Raw genomic sequence first — 19,616 nt, forward strand, 5'->3', positions numbered from 1 at the left:
ACCGGAAATTTAGAATCCTTTATTCAATTATGGTAACACAGCAAGTTACAGGTATTAACACATAAATGCAGAAAAAAGTATCTGACCGATAAGGTCCTTAGTCATAGATAGTGATTGATCTCAACATTGTTGATCAGAGGGTAGACCAAAAAGGAAATACATAATCAATATTTGTAATAATTTTCTAATATATTAGTTAAGTAACCTTCACAAGGCCAGTTTCCATCAATAAATCAATATCTGCTTAATATTGTATTTTTAGTTGAAGGTTGAATGAAATCTACCATTTGTTTTATGCATTATGAACCAAACATACCTTGAGAATGCTATAGCTACACTGATGCAGAAACTTGTCTTGTTTAATTCCTGAGCTGAGCGGTTTTGCCTAAAAAACAATTATTAAATTCAGGACCTTGGGAAAGCTGGGTACCTACATAAACAAATTGCACACAATGCTTAAAGAGCTGGAGGACAGCTGCTGGGTGATGGTGCAGCAATTGATTGCTTCTGCCTGTCAGGGACAACACAGTGATGGCATATTCTCGGCTTATGCTTTGGTGGGACAAGACTTCAGTGGTACATAGTTAGGGTGAAGAGAAGCGCTGAACCAGCCAAAGGAGCGAGAGAGCCCCTGACAGGCAGAAGCATTCAAACGCTGCACCATCCCCCAGGAGTTAAAACAAACTTGAGGTGTAATTTACAAGCTGTAATTTTCTTTAGACAATTTATTAATTTTGGCCAAAAATTAAACCGTCAAAGAGTATTCAATGACAAAAACCTCCACAAAGTTTTATGCCCAAAGAGTGTGAGGATGCCCCATATGTGGAGGTGACTGCTGTATGGTCACACGGCCGGGGATAGAAGCGGAAGAAAGCGCCATTCAGAGCAGATCTGAATTGTCACATTTTACAGGCTATAAAATGTTTATTTTTTTGTAATTTGGACATATGGGGGATTACTTTTTTTGTGGATGAGATCCACTTTTCTGGTACATCATTTACTGGGGGTTCAATAGCTAATAATCAGATTTTATTAACTCTTTCTTGATGGTGGTTAAATTCTTGTTAATGGTTTGAAACATTTTTTTCCCCGGACGTTCACCATACCATAAAAATGTGTAATCATTATTCTATGGGTCAATAAGTTTACGGCGATACCCTATTTAGAGAGCTTTTTTAGGGTTAATTTGCTTTGCAGAAAATAGAACTCTTTTTTTGAAAATTTAGCTTGTTTTGCCATGTAATGGGCATAACATTTTATATTTTTTTTGTTTACAGAGCAGTTTTAGAGTTTATTTTACCCCCTCGCCACAAAAGCACCAACGAGAGGGGGGGTCTGCCCTCAGGGACAGGAAACTCAGACTTTAAAACTCCACTCCTCCTCCATAGCCTCAGTGGTCTCCTGTCCCTGAGGGAGACCCAGCAGGAAGCTCAGTGAGGTTCCTGGAGTAGTGACTCCAAGTGGTGCTCATCGGAGCAAGGGAGCTTGAGATTGCCGGTGTTTCCCTATAGGTCGACTGCTTACCCTGCCGGAGGCACTGGGAATCCCTCCGGTCTTCGGGGTAGCGTGTCTCACCGCCTCCTTAGCGGCGCATTCTGGGAGCATGGGGAGGACCTTTTTGTCCCAGCGGTATCTGGACCATGGAGCTCAGTTGGGCCTCCGTCCAGGCTATCGCTGTGGGCAGCAGCTGGCGCTGCTCAGGTCTGGTTGGTGCTGCTCAGTGCTGGTCACCGCGGCGCGGTTGCGACCAGGGGGCAACTCCTAGCCGTGTGCCACTTCATCACCCTGCCTCCGTTCTCGTAAATATGGCAGAAGTCACGTGTCACGGGATTGTGCCATGTCACGTGATCAGGGACGCAACTTTGAATTTAAAAAGGTCCTGGCTCACTATTCAGTGTGCAGTTCATGCTCCTAGCCGGGCTCTGGATTGTACCTCCCTATCCTGCCGCCTACTTTCAGTATCCCTGTTTATACTCATATTTTTATATACACTCACCGGCCACTTTATTAGGTACACCATGCTAGCAACGGGTTGGATCCCCTTTTGCCTTCAGAACTGCCTCAATTCTTCGTGGCATAGATTCAACAAGGTGCTGGAAGCATTCCTCAGAGATTTTGGTCCATATTGACATGATGGCATCACACAGTTGCCGCAGATTTGTCGGCTGCACATCCATGATGCGAATCTCCCGTTCCACCACATCCCAAAGATGCTCTATTGGATTGAGATCTGGTGACTGTGGAGGCCATTTGAGTACAGTGAACTCATTGTCATGTTCAAGAAACCAGTTTGAGATGATTCCAGTTTTATGACATGGCGCATTATCCTGCTGAAAGTAGCCATCAGATGTTGGGTACATTGTGGTCATAAAGGGATGGACATGGTCAGCAACAATACTCAGGTAGGCTGTGGCGTTGCAACGATGCTCAATTGGTACTGAACCGTTGATACAAGGCAGGATGGATCCATGCTATCATGTTGTTGACGCCAAATTCTGACCCTACCATCCGAATGTCGCAGGAGAAATCGAGACTCATCAGACCAGGCAACGTTTTTCCAATCTTCTACTGTCCAATTTCGATGAGCTTGTGCAAATTGTAGCCTCAGTTTCCTGTTCTTAGCTGAAACGAGTGGCACCCGGTGTGGTCTTCTGCTGCTGTAGCCCATCTGCCTCAAAGTTCGACGTACTGTGCGTTCAGAGATGCTCTTCTGCCTACCTTGGTTGTAACTGGTGGCGATTTGAGTCACTGTTGCCTTTCTATCAGCTCGAACCAGTCTGCCCATTCTCCTCTGACTTCTAACAAGGCATTTCCGCCCACAAAACTGACGCTCACTGGATGTTTTTTTTTTTTCGGACCATTGTCTGTAAACCCTAGAGATGGTTGTGCGTGAAAATCCCAGTAGATCAGCAGTTTCTGAAATACTCAGACCAGCCCTTCTGTCACCAACAACCATGCCACGTTCAAAGGCACTTAAATCACTTTTCTTCCCCATACTGATGCTCAGTTTGAACTGCAGGAGATTGTCTTGACCATGTCTACATGCCTAAATGCACTGAGTTGCCGCCATGTGATTGGCTCGTTAGAAATTAAGTGTTAACGAGCAGTTGGACAGGTGCACCTAATAAAGTGGCCGGTGAGTGTATGTGCTAGCCTATCGTTTTGCAGTGTTCGCATCCCCTGCTATACCAGTGTCTGTGTGATACGTCAGCATGAGTTCAGACGACACAGGTCAGCCAGATCCAGTGGAATCTGGAGTGGAGGAACCCACGGAATGGCTCACAGGGTTATTATGTTTCTCAGGTGGGGAGTACGGCCTTTATAATGGGTACTGATATATTCCCTTCTATTTTGTTTTATCCTAGAGAGTGGATAAATCATCTGTTCTATTTGATAATGCGGGGGTTTAAAAAAACCCTATGGATAAGAAAGATTCTTTTTTGAAAAGGTCGTGGGAAGCATCCCTTGCTGCCTACAAACCTAAAATCGCAGCTACGTACACAGCAAGATGCCTCTTTTTGTGGCTATCACATTTAGAGAAGAAGATTAAGAAAGGCGTTCCAAGAAATAAGTTGTTAGAAGATGTTAACGCTTCTTTGAAAGCCTCTGACTCATCAGTGGACGCACTGAGACTGTCGGCTAGATCCTCAGCCTTGGCAAACTTGGCCTAAAGGGCCGCATGGCTTAAAACCTGGGGTGGCAATGTGCTAAAATTCGCCTGTTTGCAGTCCCCTGTGAAGGAGAATATCTCTTTGGGTTTACCTGAATTGGTGGTTCATGAGGGGAAAACTGCAAAAGGGGTGTACATTGAAGACCATATTCTCATCACTAGCACCATGGGCTCAAGTGCCCACTGGGCATCACATCTAGGTCAGGGTTCCTGGGGAAAACAGATGATGAAAGCCTCCTCAAATGTAAGAGAACTTTTGGCAGTAAAGGAGGCAGTAACCTTTTTTACTCCTCAGGTCAAAAATCACCTTATTCAAAATTCTGACAGACAACTCCACCACAGAAGCCTTCTTAAACACTGAACGGCGTACTAGCAGTGCAAGACCATGGTTTCCTGTATTTTTACAGATGGCGAAAGGGGACTACTTAGCAGTTCCTTAAATCCAAGGCCTGCTGTCCCAGGGATCAATTCACTGCCACCAACTTAAAGCATGGAGGGTGATTCTAAAAGACAAAGGACCCTCACTGTCACCTAGCACGGCTTCAATTCTAGATTTACTCCAAAGGGACTAGAAAAGGGTCTCAAGCCTAACACCCTCAAGGTCCGAGTGGCTGCCTTAAGCGCCTCTCTAGACATCAGGCTCTTATAAGCCTCAAAGGATGAGACCTCAAGTTTGGCATACTGTTTCTCCCAGGGACCTTTCGGTGGTGCTATCTCACCTTACCACAGATCCTTTTGAGCCTTTAGGAAAAATCTCCCTAAAGCATCTCTTTTAAAATTGCTTTTCTCCTAGCAATTACTACAGCTAGGAGGGTCTGAGAAATCCAGGCTTTTTTTTTGTGTGAAGACCCTCAACCTCATAATTCTGGACAACAGGCTTCCTTCTAAAAATATTTTCCAAGTTCCATCTACGACAGGAAGTTCTCCTGCGATCATCCAACCTCCACAGAAGATTAACAATATCCTACCCTAGATGTAAAAAGATGCATTGTAGCATATTTGTAAGGTACAAGAAGCTTTGCATCTTCAGATCACCACCTTGTTTAGTTCCAAAGGAGCCATAAGGGGTCTTCAGCCAGCAAGTCCACAATAGCCAATTGAATCGTCTACCATCAACTTGTAAGATTACCCATCCCCACGCAACTAAAGGCCCACTCTTCCAGAGCTGTCTCCAACTCCTGGGGAGATACCGATCCAGTGCTTTCCTTCGTGAGAAAACTCCTGTCTGCGGTACTCCCACCCTAAAGTTGACTCCTCTGTCATTCAAAAAAAAAAATCGTAATGGAGCTTAAAAAAAAATCTTTTTAGATACATAGGTTAGATATGGTTTGTTAAAGTGATTCTCATTTTTGGTTTTAACACTTTCTAAAATTCCTCGGATACAAACTGAAGTTTAAAGGAGAGAGAGTCCCATTGTTTCCTGCCCCTGTGGAGGCGGGGAATACCTCTTGTCAATGCTGTTATCGAGCCGTACTGAAAATCCATTTATCAGTAAAGGTAATTTTCATCTTTTTGCCAAAGTTATCAATTTTCTGCTTTTTAAGGCAGATTGGGATTCCACCCAAATAATTTCATGACTAACATTTACCAAATGTCTGCTTTATGTTGGCAAGGTTTTAATGTATCCTTTCATTTTTATAGGATGTTATGAAGCTTAGAATTTTGGTTGTGATTTTTTTTGTTTCATAAAAAAATCTCTAAAACCTAATTTTATAGGGACCTGCTTAACTTTTAAGACTTTCAGAGGGCTAAATAATAGTAAAACCCTGTAAATTACCCCATTATAGAAAGTACAAACCTCAACGTATGAAAACCACTTTTAAGAAGTGGTGAAACTTTCACAATATATACCCATATGGGATGGTAAATAATGTATGGGCACACATCGAGATTTGTATTGTCGCATTGTACAGATTATAATTAATTTTTTTGTAATGTGGACATATATACGGGCTTATTTTTTGCAGGATGAGATCCGCTATTCAGGTACAACATTTTGGAGCATCTATAGCTATAGATGAGATTTCATTTCAACTTCTTGGTGGAGGAAATGAAAATCATAAATTCTTTACAATCTGCAGTTTTACTGTATCATAAAAATATTATTTGTTTTTTATCGCTAACTATATTTATGGTGATGTCTCGTTTAAATAGTTGTGGTTTTTTTAACATTTTACTGAATAAAAACTAAATTAAAGAATATCTTGTTTGATTTAGCATCACCATATTTTCAGAGGCATAACTATTATTTTTCGGTTGACAAAACTGGTTAAGTACTTATTTTTTTTAATAGTTGATGTTTTAAAATGTCTTTGGGGCTCATAATAATTTTCTAGTTTCAACAAAATGCTATTAGATGTAAAACAATGAAATACCTTACAATAGGTGAAGGCAGAACAGGGGTAATTTGCATAAATTAATAGTATCTGATACATAGCCAACTACTGTATCATCCAAAGTAAGTACTAGGCAGGTCCCGAGGGGTGGAGGAGTAGTAGACCGGCGCTTCTATTTGCAGTAACGTACCGCACAATTCTATACGTTTCAATAATGATCTTTTATTGATAAAAAAAAACTCGCGACGCGTTTCTGCTCCGGACCGGAGCCTTCGTCAGGCATAAAATGACATACAACAGTAAGACCTTAAATACATTACCAAAAGACCGGGATCCCGGAATTGACTAGGTTCCGGTCACGTGATAACCCGGGGGTCAGAGTTTAATCCGGTAACGTTAACAGTAGAAATTCTAATCGTGAGCTTACAAAATACACCAAAATTATCAGATGTTAAAATCGATAAATAATTATCTAAAAGGTTATCCACATCTAAAAATAGCTTATTAAAAACAGTACATAAAATGCTTGATATATGGCATACATACTTCTGTGTCTGAGCCAAGAGAGATCCTATCGCCTGTGTTGCCCGGCGTCATGATCAGCCTAAGCTACGGATCGCAGGGAGGACCAAAAAAAGGAGGGAGGAGAACAACGCTTATGAGCGCCGCTCCGGACCGAGGACCAAGATGATGGAGGACCACAGTCTCGGAAGGGCTCCCCTGTCTGAGTGGTCATGCACAGAGGGGGTAGATAGTTTGGTTATGGATCCCTGCTAAACGGATTTAGAATCCTCATTAAGACCATTGGGAACCAGAGATAGATAGTATAGTTACGGATCCATGCTACACGGATTCACTAACCTCATTGAGACCATTAGGAACCAATGTGTTTAGCTTAAAGATCCAAAATGATTCTCTACGGTTCAGGGTCTTCACACGGTTAGTGTTTCCCTCTTGAATTTGTTCTATAGGGGTTATTGTCACACAGTTAAAATCCCCCTCATGTTCTAAAAAGATATGCTTTGATAAACTTGTGTCGGTGGCCGTTCAGTCTCATTCTAAGTGACTGAATCGTCCGACCGACGTATTGTTTTCCACAAAGACAGTCAACCAAATAAATAACAAAATTAGAGGAACACGACATTCTCGTTTTTATCTTAAATATTTCTTTTGTGGATTTTGATGTAAAGGTGGTCGCCCCCTCGTTAATTGAGTCACAACAGAATGTCGTGTTCCTCTAATTTTGTTATTTATTTCGTGTTCCTCTAATTTTGTTATTTATTTGGTTGACTGTCTTTGTGGAAAACAATACGTCGGTCGGACGATTCACAAGATCATTATTGAAACGTATAGAATTGTGCGGTACGTTACTGCAAATAGAAGCACCGGTCTACTACTCCTCCACCCCTCGGGACCTGCCTAGCACCATTGTATACACGCCTCCAGGATTCTGGTCCTGTCGAGAAGCGTGGTTCATCGGGACCGGCTGCTCAGATCTTCCTATATATGTCATGCTATATCTAACCAGTCATCAGGTGAGAGTCTGCTGAAACGTTAGTGCACACAATTAAACTACAGTTACTGTATCACACGAGGTTGCGCTCCTCCGTTCTTTCTTCTTTTCTCACTCTCTCCTAACGGGGCCACCCGGAGTTCCTCTGAGTTCCCCTTCCCAGGTAATTTGATCCAAAGTAAGTAGGGAGGGGACACAGGGGAAGGAGAGAAAACACAGAAAAAAAAATAGTCACAATATCAGTCTGGTGTTTTTCCATTTCGCCACTATATAAATTCTGGTCGCTAACTGAATCAAACATTGAGCTACAATACCAAATACGTGTGGGGTTTTTAGTGCATATTTTTTATAGTTTATTTTTTGTGTGTTTGTATTGGAATGTGCTACACTTCATTCCAAATTATCATGCAAATATATTTTTCTCCGATTTTCCTAAAAGATTGATGCAAATGATAATAACTCAGTAACTCCGTATAATAAGTCAACACCCATTAAGTATAAATCAAATTTTATTAAACAAACCTCTCAATAATAACAGTATATTGTTCAAAAATTCAAAACGCACAGCTCCAAATTATTATGCACAGCAGTTTCATAACATTTTGTAGGTTGTAAAGAACTGAAAATGGTCATTTGTTGAATTTGCAGCATTAGGCTATATTCACACTGCCGTTGCCCGCCCGTACCGTACCGTAGCGGGCAACGGCAGTGTACAGGGAGAGGAGGAGGAGGAGAGCGCAGCTCACCCCCGCCCCTCTCCATAGGAATTAATGGCGCACGGCGCCATACTACGGATAAAGATAGGACAGGTCCTATCTTTTTCCAGGTACGGAACGGTACGGTGCCGCACCGTACCGCTCCCGTAGGGTGCCGTGCGCCCATTGCTGCCTATGGGGGACGTATATCGGCCGTATATACGGCGGCCGTATATACGTCCCCCATACGTCAGTGTGAATATAGCCTAAGGATGTCACATTCACTGAAATCAAAAGCGATTTCAGTCCAAAACCTCCAAACAGGCCAAGTTACATGTTAAGATAGGAAGCCTTCTTTGATATCACCTTCAAAAGTTTTTGGAGAGTCCTGCTTGAATTTCTATACATGAAATCAGAATAGCCTCCTAGAGCTGCTGTATTGATGTGAACTGCCTCCCACACTCATAGATCTTTTGCTTGAAAAAAGGATTAGGGTTAGTAGGCTCAGATACATGAAGACTAATTTTCAAACAATCTTGTTGTGCAATTCTGCATTAAGTAGTGGATGGCCAACATGTCCCAACAAGGCTGTGATATGGTGGACATGGGGAAAGAGCTCCTAAGCCCCTTTAGAGTTCCTGAAGGGGTGAAAATTACCTTGGCAAAGTATAAATAGTTTCTGACTGACCACTTTCTTCCATGGCACAAAAAGAATTGTGCGTTCTGGGGCAAAACCATAATAATAATAATCTTTATTTATATAGCGCCATCAAATTCCGTAGCGCTTTCCAAAACATAGCGGACATATACAACTATATCACATTACAAAAAACAAACAGTCATATAGAACAATAGTGAGGGCCCTGCTCACAAGAAGCTTACAGACTATGAGGATGTCATGCATTGTCATCTTCATGCATGACAATGCACCATCTTATACAGCAAAGAATACCTCTGTGTTATTGGCTGCTTTGGACATAAAAGGAGAGAATCTCATGTTGTGGCCTCCATCTTCCCCTGACATCAACCCTATAGAGAACATTTGGAATATCATCAAGCAAAAGATCTATGAGGGTGGGAGGCAGTTCACATCAAAACAGCAGCTCTGGGACGCTATTCTGATATCATGTAAAGAAATTCAAGCAGAAACTCTCCAATAACTTAAAAGTTCAATAGCTGAAAGAATTGTGAAGGTGATAGCAAAGAATGGTTTATATGTTAACATATAACTAGGCCTGTTAGTATTTTTTGGATTGAAATACACGTAGCTTTTGATTTCAGCAAATGTGACCTCCAAATGCTGCAAGTTAAACAAATGACCATTTACAGTTCTTTACAACCTATAAAATTTTTTGAAACTCTGCAGTGCATAATAATTTGCAAATGTGCATTTTTGAGTATTTTTATTTTGAAAAATATGTTATCATTGGGAGGTTTGTTCAATAAAATTTGATTTATACTCTAACGGGTGTTGACTTTTATTACACTGACTGTCATTTGTAACGACCACTTAGGAAAATCGGAGAAAAATATAATTTGCAAATAAGTCCTGGTTCAAGTCCAAGTCACTGCACGCAATACTAATCTGTCTGAGAATGCAAAAATGGAATAGTAGGATAGGCATAAATGGAATGTTAGGATAGTTTCCCACCATCCTGAGAATAGTAATTGCCTTAAATACCAAGAATACCACTGTTAGCAGAAATTCACCCTTACAATGGGCAACCTCTATGGACACCATCTAGAGATGAGCGAACATACTCGTCCGAGCTGTTGCTCGTTCGAGCATTAGCGTACTCGAAACTGCTCGTTGCTCGGACGAATACTTCGCCCGCTCGAAAAAATGGCATCTCCCGCCGTTTTGCTTTTTGGCAGCCAGAAACAGAGCCAATCACAAGCCAGGAGACTCTGCACTCCACCCATCATGACGTGGTACCCTTACACGTCGATAGCATTGGTTGGCTGGCCAGATCAGGTGACCCTGGAATAGACTAGCCCCTGCCTGCGCTGCTCGGATCATTCTGTCTGGATGCCGCTAGGGAGAGAGCTGCTGCTGGTCAGGGAAAGCGTTAGGCTGTTCTATTAGAATAGTGTTAGGCAGGAGTGATTCTACAAGAACCCAACAGCCCTTCTTAGGGCTACAATAACATTATACATTTTTTTTTTTTTTTATTTGCAGCTAGTACCATATTGTGAGGAATTTGCAGGGGGACTTGCTACCGTTGTGTTTAGCTCTTAGTGACACACATATCCACCTCAAACACCAAAGTGGGACAATTTATTAGGGGTTTGATTTCAATTAGGCACAGTCTGCCAGTTTCTTTTTATTTTACGTTTATTTTTTCATAACTCAGCGTCATCTCATCTGGCATAGCAGTGTGCTTTCATACTTGGCTAGAAAATAGCCATAGGAGAATCCAAACGGCTTACTTAGGCCTACAATAGCGTTATATATTTTATTTCTGGTTGATCTGCTGGTGGCTGTCCTTGCTGTAGTGCATCTACTACCATTTTGTGAGGAATTTGTAGTGAGACTTGCGACCGTTGTGTTTAGCGCTTAGTGACGCACATATCCATCGCAAAGACCGAAGTGGGACAATTTATTAGGGGTTTGATTTCAATTAGGCACAGTCTGCCAGTTTCTTTTTATTTTACGTTTATTTTTTTAATAACTCAGCGTCATCTCATCTGGCATAGCAGTGTGCTTTCATACTTGGCTAGAAAATAGCCATAGCAATAGGATAGCATCGTTTGGTTTTAAAAACTAAAAAACACAAAAAAAAAAAAAAAACACAAAAAAACACACAAAAAAAAAGTAAAAAAAAAATTAAAGTTAGAACTTTCATTTTCAAAATGTTTAACCCGAGGGCTAGGGGTAGAGGACGAGGGCGGGGATGTGGGCGTCCAACTACTGCAGGGGTCAGAGGCCGTGGTCCTGGGCGGGGTGAGACACCACCTGCTGATGAGGGAGCAGGGGAACGCCGCAGAGCTACACTCCCTAGGTTCATGTCTGAAGTTACTGGGACTCGTGGTAGAGCACTGTTGAGGCCAGAACAGTGCGAACAGGTGATGTCGTGGATTGCCGACAATGCTTCGAGCAATTTGTCCACCAGTCAGTCTTCCACGCAGTCCACCCATGTCACCGAAATCGGCACTCCTCCAGCTCCTGCACCTCAGCCTCCTCCCCCCCAGTCTGCCCCCTCCCAGGAAAATTTGGCATTTGAACCGGCATACTCTGAGGAACTGTTTTCTGGACCCTTCCCACAGTCACAAACCACTTGTCCGGTTGCTGCTGAGCAATTTTCCGATGCCCAGGTTTTCCACCAGTCGCAGTCTGTGGGTGATGATGACCTTCTTGACGTAGTGGAAGAAGTGTGTAAAGAGGTGTCCGACGATGAGGAGACACGGTTGTCAGACAGTGGTGAAGTTGTTGTCAGGGCAGGAAGTCCGAGGGGGGAGCAGACTGAGGGATCAGAGGATGATGAGGTGACAGACCCAAGCTGGGTTGAGAGGCCGGGTGAACACAGTGCTTCTGAGACGGAGGAGAGTCCTCGACCAGAACAGGTTGGAAGAGGCAGTGGTGGGGCCAGACGGAGAGGCAGGGCCAGAGCAGGTGCATCAGCGCCAAATGTGTCACGTAGTGAAGCTCCCGTGGCGAGGGTTCCCGCGGCGAGGGCTAGATTTTCAGAAGTCTGGAGGTTCTTTAAGGAAACACCGGATGACCGACGGACTGTGGTGTGCAACCTTTGCCAAACCAGGATCAGCAGGGGTTCCACCACTACTAGCTTAACTACCACCAGTATGCGCAGGCATATGAATGCTAAACACCCCACTCAGTGGCACCAAGCCCGTTCACCTCCGGCCGTGCACACCACTGCTCCTTCCCCTGTGTCAGCTGATAGTCAGCCCCCTGCCCAGGACCCTGGCACAAAAACCCCATCGTCGCCTCCACGATCCTCCACAGCATCCACCAGCGTTCAGCTCTCCATACCCCAGACGCTGGAGCGGAAAAGGAAATATAGTGCAACCCACCCGCACGCCCAAGCCCTTAATGTCCACATCTCCAGATTGCTTAGCCTGGAGATGCTGCCCTATAGGCTAGTAGAGACCGAGGCCTTTCGCAACCTCATGGCGGCGGCCGCCCCTCGGTATTCGGTCCCCAGCCGCCACTACTTTTCCCGATGTGCCGTCCCAGCCCTGCACCAGCACGTGTCAGACAACATCATCCGTGCCCTGACCAACGCCGTTTCTGACAAGGTCCACCTGACCACGGACACGTGGACGAGTGCTGCCGGGCAGGGCCACTATATATCGCTGACGGCACATTGGGTTAACTTGGTGGAGGCTGGGACCGAGTCTGACCTGTCTGAGTCTGAGTCTGCGGCTGGTCATATACTGCCGATGCCGAGGATTGCGGGGCCTACCTCGGTCCAGGTCTTTCAGGCCTACTATGCCTCCTCCTCCTCCCACCCCTCCTCCACCTCCTCCTCCGAACTACCATCCGTGGGCATGGCGCCATCAGTCGCTAGCTCTAGGCACAGCAGCAGTGCCGTCGCTAAGCGACAGCAGGCGGTGCTCAAACTGCTGAGCCTAGGCGATAAAAGGCACACCGCCCAAGAACTATTACAGGGCATCACGGCGCAGACTGATCTGTGGCTGGCACCGCTGAACCTGAAGCCAGGCATGGTTGTGTGTGACAACGGCCGTAACCTGGTGGCGGCTCTGCAACTCGGCAGACTGACACATGTGCCATGCCTGGCCCATGTGTTAAATCTGATAGTTCAGCGTTTCCTCAAGACATACCCCAATCTGTCTGATTTGCTCACGAAGGTGCGCAGCATCTGTGCGCATTTCAGGAAGTCCAGCACAGATGCTGCCACTCTCAGCGCAGCGCCGCCTCCAACTGCCCGATCACCGACTGTTGTGCGACGTGCCCACGAGGTGGAATTCAACATTAACCATGTTATCCAGAGTTTACCAGCAGCGCAGAGCGATTGTAGACTGCCAGATGTCAACTTCCACCAGAACTGGTAGTCAGGTCAGTCAGCTTCCTCAAGTCTACAATGAGGAGTGGACGTGGATGTCTGATATCTGTCAGGTGCTGAGTAACTTTGAGGAGTCAACACAGATGGTCAGTGGCGATGCCGCCATCATCAGCCTCACCATCCCGCTGCTTGGCCTGTTGAAAAACTCTCTGATCAGCATGAAGTCGGAAGCTTTGCGCTCGTCACAAGAGACGGGGGAAGAAGATTCCCTTGTTGATAGCCAAAGCACCCTCAGGTCTGTTTCTCAGCGCATATCGGAGGAGGTGGAGGAGGATGAGGAGGAAGAGGAGGCGAATGTTGGCGAGACACAAGAGGGGACCATTGTTCAGTCCTTCACTGTTCAGCATGTATGGGCAGAAGAAGAGGAGTTGGAGGAGGAGGAAATGGGCAGTCAGGCCAGTGAGGGGAGTGAATTCTTGCGCGTTGGGACTCTGGCGCATATGGCAGATTTCATGCTAGGCTGCCTATCCCGTGACCCTCGCGTTCAAAGAATTTATTCCAGCACCGATTACTGGGTATTCACTCTACTGGACCCACGGTACAAGCAAAATCTTTCCACTCTCATCCCTGGAGAGGAAAGGAGTGTGAGAATGCATGAATACCAGCAGGCCCTGGTGCACAAGCTGAAACAGTATTTCCCTTCTGACAGCGCTAGCGGCAGAGTGCGTAGTTCTGCGGGACAAGTAGCGAGGGAGAGTAGGCGAGCAGGCAGCTTGTCCAGCACTGGCAAGGGTACGCTTTACAAGGCTTTTGCCAGCTTTATGTCACCCCAGCAAGACACTGTCACCTGTCCCCAGTCTCGGCACAGTAGGGCTGATCTTTACAGAAAGATGGTGAGGGAGTACGTAGCTGACCATACCATCGTCCTAAATGATCACACAGCTCCCTACAACTACTGGGTTTCAAAGCTGGACATGTGGCACAAACTGGCGCTGTACGCCTTGGAGGTTCTTGCCTGCCCTGCCGCTAGCGTGTTGTCCGAGCGGGTTTTCAGTGCAGCTGGTGGCATCATCACCGATAAGCGTACACGCCTGTCGACTGACAGCGCTGACAGGCTGACGCTTATTAAGATGAATAAAGCCTGGATTTCTCATAATTTCCAATCTCCATTAGGTGAAGGAAGCTCAACCTGAATAATTTATGCACTCCTCCTTCTCCTCCTCTTTGTACACTAAAGCAGAGGAAACTGCCTATTTTTTGACAGGGCCCACTGGCTCTAGCTATAGTACTTTATGCATTTAATTTTTCTGGAGGGCCACCTACCTCTGTTTTAAACAATTTTTGGAACTGCTACATACAGGCACTCAATCTATTTCATTTTTCTGGAGGGCCACCTACCTGCTCCTCTGGTTTGAAAACTTTTTTGGACTGCCACATACAGGCACTATCCAAATTAAATTGTCTCCATAGCAGCCTCCACACGTTGTCTCCATTGCTACCTCCAAAAGTCGTCCATATAGCTGCCTCCATACATCGTCCCCTTATCAAACGAGGTGTGTCAGGCAGAAATTTGGGTTGTTTTCATGGATTCCACATCAAAGTTGTTGTCGCCACCCTGTCGTGTTATCCACAAAATATACTGGCAAACTTTAATGATTAACCGATATTATTTCAGCGCTTCTTGCGCATCTGTTGATTACACTGCTGTGTAATCCACAAAATATACTGCCAAACTTTTACCATTTACGGATATTATTTCAGCGCTTCTTGCGCATCTGTTTACATTCCCCTCACCCGCCATATCCCAAACTTATAAGAACGCCACTACACTTGATCTTATACAAAAGGTTCCTAGAAGTGCTGTTTAGGGAGTAGCCTAGAGACAGGGGCTTGGATTGGTGAAAGCTCGCCTGGCAGCGGAGCGCCAGTTCCATCTCAAGATCCGACTAACATAGTTTTAACTGCAGCACCTTTAATCTGCTACTAGTTCACTGCCTCCATACATCGTCCCCTTATCAAACGAGCTGTGTCGGGCAGAATTTTGGGTTGTTTTCATGGCTTCCACATCAAACTTGTTAACTTTGTCGCCACCCTGCTGTGTAATCCACAAAATATACTGGCAAACTTTTATCATTTACCAATATTATTTCAGCGCTTCTTGCGCATCTGTTTACATTCCCCTCACTTGCCATATCCTAAACTTATAAGAACGCTACTACACTTGATCTTATACAAAAGGTTCTTAGAAGTGCTGTTTGGGGAGTAGCCTAGAGACCGGGGCTTGGATTGGCGGAAGCTCGCCTGGCAGTGGAGCGCCAGCTCCATCTCAAGATCCAACTAGCATAGTTTTAACTGCAGTACCTTTAATCTACTACTAGTTCACTGCCTCCATACATCGTCCCCTTATCAAACGAGCTGTGTCAGGCAGAATTTTCAGGTGTTTCACCAGATACATAGTGGAACGCGGTCCATCTGTCGCCGCCATGCTGGAGACCTGAAGTTGCAATCATAGCAGCGCAATATGAATGCCCCATACTGTCGCTCTTAATCATGGAAGTAGTCTCCATGGCTGCCTCCACATGTTGTCCCCTTATCAAAAGAGCTGTGTCAGGCTCATTTTTAGGGTGTTTCACCAGATACGTTATGGAACTTGGTCACTATGTCGCCACCATGCTGTGTTATCGACTAAATATACCGTCAACCTTTTGTTCACATAGGAAATCATTTCACCTCCTTTGGTGAAACCTGAGTCCATTTAGGGTATGTCGCCATGAGACTCTCTAGCCTGCCACTGCTGCCTCTGCATGCCGTCCCCTATAGTGTCAGGGTCAATTATTGCATGTTTTAGATGCTATCTAGCCTCATTCGGTCACTCTGTCATGGCCATGCTGTTGCCCATAATTTTGGCATAATGGTGCGATTAAGCAGCCTCAGAGGCATCCATGCATGCTGCCCCTGCTGTTTCCTGTCCATTTCCGTGGTGTTTCCATCCTTTTCTGAGGTTCCCAGGTGTTTGGCCAAGCTTCCCTGTGCAGAACCTTGGTCCCCTTGAAAAATGCTCAAGTCTCCCATTGACTTCAATGGGGCTCGTTATTCAAGACGAGCACTCGAGCATCGGGAAAAGTTTGTCTCGAATAACGAGTACCCGAGCATTTTAGTGCTCGCTCATCTCTAACACCATCATTCTATTTTACCTTTTCTTTGTGTTTTTTCTACTTCTGGTTTTGGCTTTCAGACACTGATTTTAAATCCTGCACATATCCCATAAATCCCATATGTTCTTTAGACTTTATAGTTTTGCTTTTGCGCAATTACTTAAAGGGGTTATGCCATGAAACAATTGACTGCAAAAAGCTGTCAAAAAAGGTTAAAATATTTCAAAAATCTATTTGTAAAGGTCACCTGGAATTAAAGATTCCTTTCTATTTGTTATTATGATGCTTGTTCAGCCTCTATTCTGCTCCACACAGAAGCAGATGTGGGAGGGGCCAGGCACATGCACAGCACTGACAGGGGCAGTTATTGCACAACTCAGTGCTACAGAGCGCTCAGCCTTCAGAGTCTCCTTCCACCTGCTGTGCTCAAATAGTCCCTGCATTACTGATCCTATAGAAGTCCAATAGAAATGTGTCATACGCCCCATGTTAAAAGTGCACCAAAAAAAAGTTGGTGCAGTCTGTCAAAGCAGTGCAGGGGGCACCAGATTCATGAAGAACGTGCACCAGAAATCCTGAATCTGGCGCCCCCTGCACATTACACAGGACACTGCACATAGTACACATGTACTATGTATTCTCACAGCATCATGGTCGGTGACAGCTTCTCACATGTTACTGATCTTTAGCTACTTCCCTGCTAGTCAGGCACAGGACAGCAGTGTAACATGGAGGGACAGTGAATGGTGGAGAGTACAGGAGATGCATCAGGAGAGGTCAGAGCTCAGCCTGTTACTTGGGTTATCTCTGCAGCCTCCTGTGTGACCTGACTAATGGTGGAGGGAGGAGAGGGCTGCTACATTGCTATGATCCATGTTATGGGGGATTCCTCTGTGCAGCAGATAGTCATGTATGTCTGCAGTTACCTTGTATCTGCTGCTGGAAGCAAATGTGGAGCAGTGGAAATCACCTCATTCACTGGTGTAGACGGCTGAGCTCTCTGCCCCCATGCCTCACTTCCTATTGGCTGCAGTGTGTCAGGTGATCTCTCAGTGTGGAGTGATCTGTAGTGCAGAGCAGCTGGTGGAATGTTTGTGCGCAGACTCGGCCAGATCAGCTGTTGCTCAGGACGGGACACAGCTACCACTAGAGGGCGCCAGCAACCAGGACAAAAGGAGTTATCTCAGTAAGCCTGCATATTTTGTAATAAGTGTAAATGGTGAAAGTACTTGTCACAATGCATTGGACCCAATTACAGCCATTTGCTATGGTGACACAACCCCTTTAAGGATCAGTCTAAAAGCTATAAGTTTTGAACGTAAAGAGGTTTGCCTATGAAAGCAAATTCTCAAATATCAATGCCCTAGTGAGGTTTACACAATAAAGGTCATTGACCCCTTATATTACAATTTTACTCAGTTTTATTGCTCTTAGCTCCAATGAATCCCTAGGATGGTCAGTGTAAAATCCCAGAATGTGGGTGGGGAATCTCTAAGTAGACACTTTATAATCCCTATAGTGCAGATGCTGTGTACTGACAATCTGGTGAGATTATCCGGTTTCTGTACACTTTCATTTATTAGTATCTGATACATAGAGAGATGAGATTAATACTCTTCTATCTCTGCCATAACATACACTGCCAGCTCTGTTGTGCCTCCCTCCCCTGGATAAAGACCTTTTCTGTCTGTAGCTTTTAGCTTTACTCTCCTCATGCTGTTTGCTGACAGGAAGTCTGTGTGTGAGAGCTTGTCTTGGAATGCAAGGGTGGGGGCCACTGCAGAGAGGAGCTCAGTGCGGTGTCAGACCAGAGAACCACATGTCCTTCCCGATCCTAGATCAGATCCTGGGGAACCGCATTTATGTACACCAGGACTGAATGATAGGTTGGAATTATATCTGTGAAATGCTGTATTTTTGTTAATAACATTAAATTAGAGAATGTGCTGTTTTGTAATCCTGAATATTTAAGATTTTTTTTCTTTTGTGGGAATACTTCTTTAATGGTAATTAATTTTATTCTAATAAGCTTCTATTTTTCCCCATAGGGCTGAAAGAAATTATCAGATTTGTTAAGCCAGCTCCAATTGATGAAGAACCATCAAAAAAACTTAAGAAGCAGCATGGAGGAAAGAAAAATCAGACTTCTGGTTTAGAATCTCAGATGCAGAATATGGATGTGAACAATTCTTCATGATCTGTCCATTATTATGTTTGTCCCCCTGGCTAATTGCTGCTCAACATCAACCAGTTATTGAATATGATTAATCTACAATTGCCAGTAGTTCAACTGTTATAGACCATTTCTACATTTAGAAAATTAACATTATTATAGTCATTGGAATGTAATAATGTTGATTACACTGGTATCGTGACAGAATAAATCGTTATTTAAAGACTGTCTTTGTTAATTTGGTTTGTGTATTTGTTACTTAGTAACTGCCGTTGGCAAGCTATAGAAATACACAACAGATCCACAGGAGTTCTGCATATTGCAATCTGTATTATGGACACCAAAGATGTAGCTGCCTAATGGCAATTATAAACTGACAAAAGCTTTAGAAAGAGAAAGCTTAGATCTGGTATCTATCTAAACCGATCGTGCTTTCCTCCTGCCCCTCCTCCTGCAGTGTGTTCAGCATGTTCAGTATCAGTTAAACATAAAAATAAATAATTTGTCTGACGAACAAAGGCAAGGATTGAGTGTGTGTCTGTTTCTGAAGATGAGGTTCAGGGAGCTATTAGGATTCTATCAAGGGGGGGTTAAATTCCTGGCTCCTGATGGCGACCCTCGCAAGTCCCATAAGGGGTTGTATAATCGGCTGGTGCCACAACTAATGCTTTATTTTAATTCTGTGCGGGGCAGCATATTAGGAGATTTACTAATATACATCTGTTAAATGTTCTGCATGTTATTTTTTTGATATGTAAAGTTCTAGTTCAGAAATGTCTTTTTCCCCTCATCGGTGGCCATTCTTATTGTAGGAAATGGAGGGTCATGTGATCCTAACTGTCCAAGACCAATTATTTGATGGTATTCGTGAATACAACCTTAAAGGGAACCTACCACCACAGATCTACCCATAAAGGTAGATCGGGTGGTAAGTGAATCTATAGGACGTGAGGGCTAATCATCAGGTCCTCACAATATTTTAGTAACTTTTAATTCCCTGATATGTAAATTTTGTAAAGAGGCTACTGGCATGCGCAGACGACAGTTTTCTCTGACAAGGGAGGAGCTGGGCGCCGAAGACATCTGGTA

The 19,616-nt window shown here is 44.3% G+C and overlaps 1 protein-coding gene across 1 annotated transcript in view; it reads left to right on the forward strand.

Annotated features, from left to right (window-relative positions):
- Window positions 1-18,753, forward strand: part of SARS1 (seryl-tRNA synthetase 1) — a 104,661-nt gene extending 85,908 nt beyond the window's left edge. Inside the window, exon 11 of the mRNA XM_072137285.1 lies at window positions 18,403-18,753. Coding sequence (XP_071993386.1) covers window positions 18,403-18,551 — 149 coding nt within the window. The 3' untranslated portion in view covers window positions 18,552-18,753. The remainder of the gene's footprint in view (window positions 1-18,402) is intronic.
- Window positions 18,754-19,616: the final 863 nt, after the last annotated feature.

The sequence above is a fragment of the Engystomops pustulosus genome, chromosome 2 (genome assembly GCF_040894005.1).
Source record: "Engystomops pustulosus chromosome 2, aEngPut4.maternal, whole genome shotgun sequence".
Taxonomy (NCBI): Eukaryota; Metazoa; Chordata; class Amphibia; order Anura; family Leptodactylidae; genus Engystomops; species Engystomops pustulosus.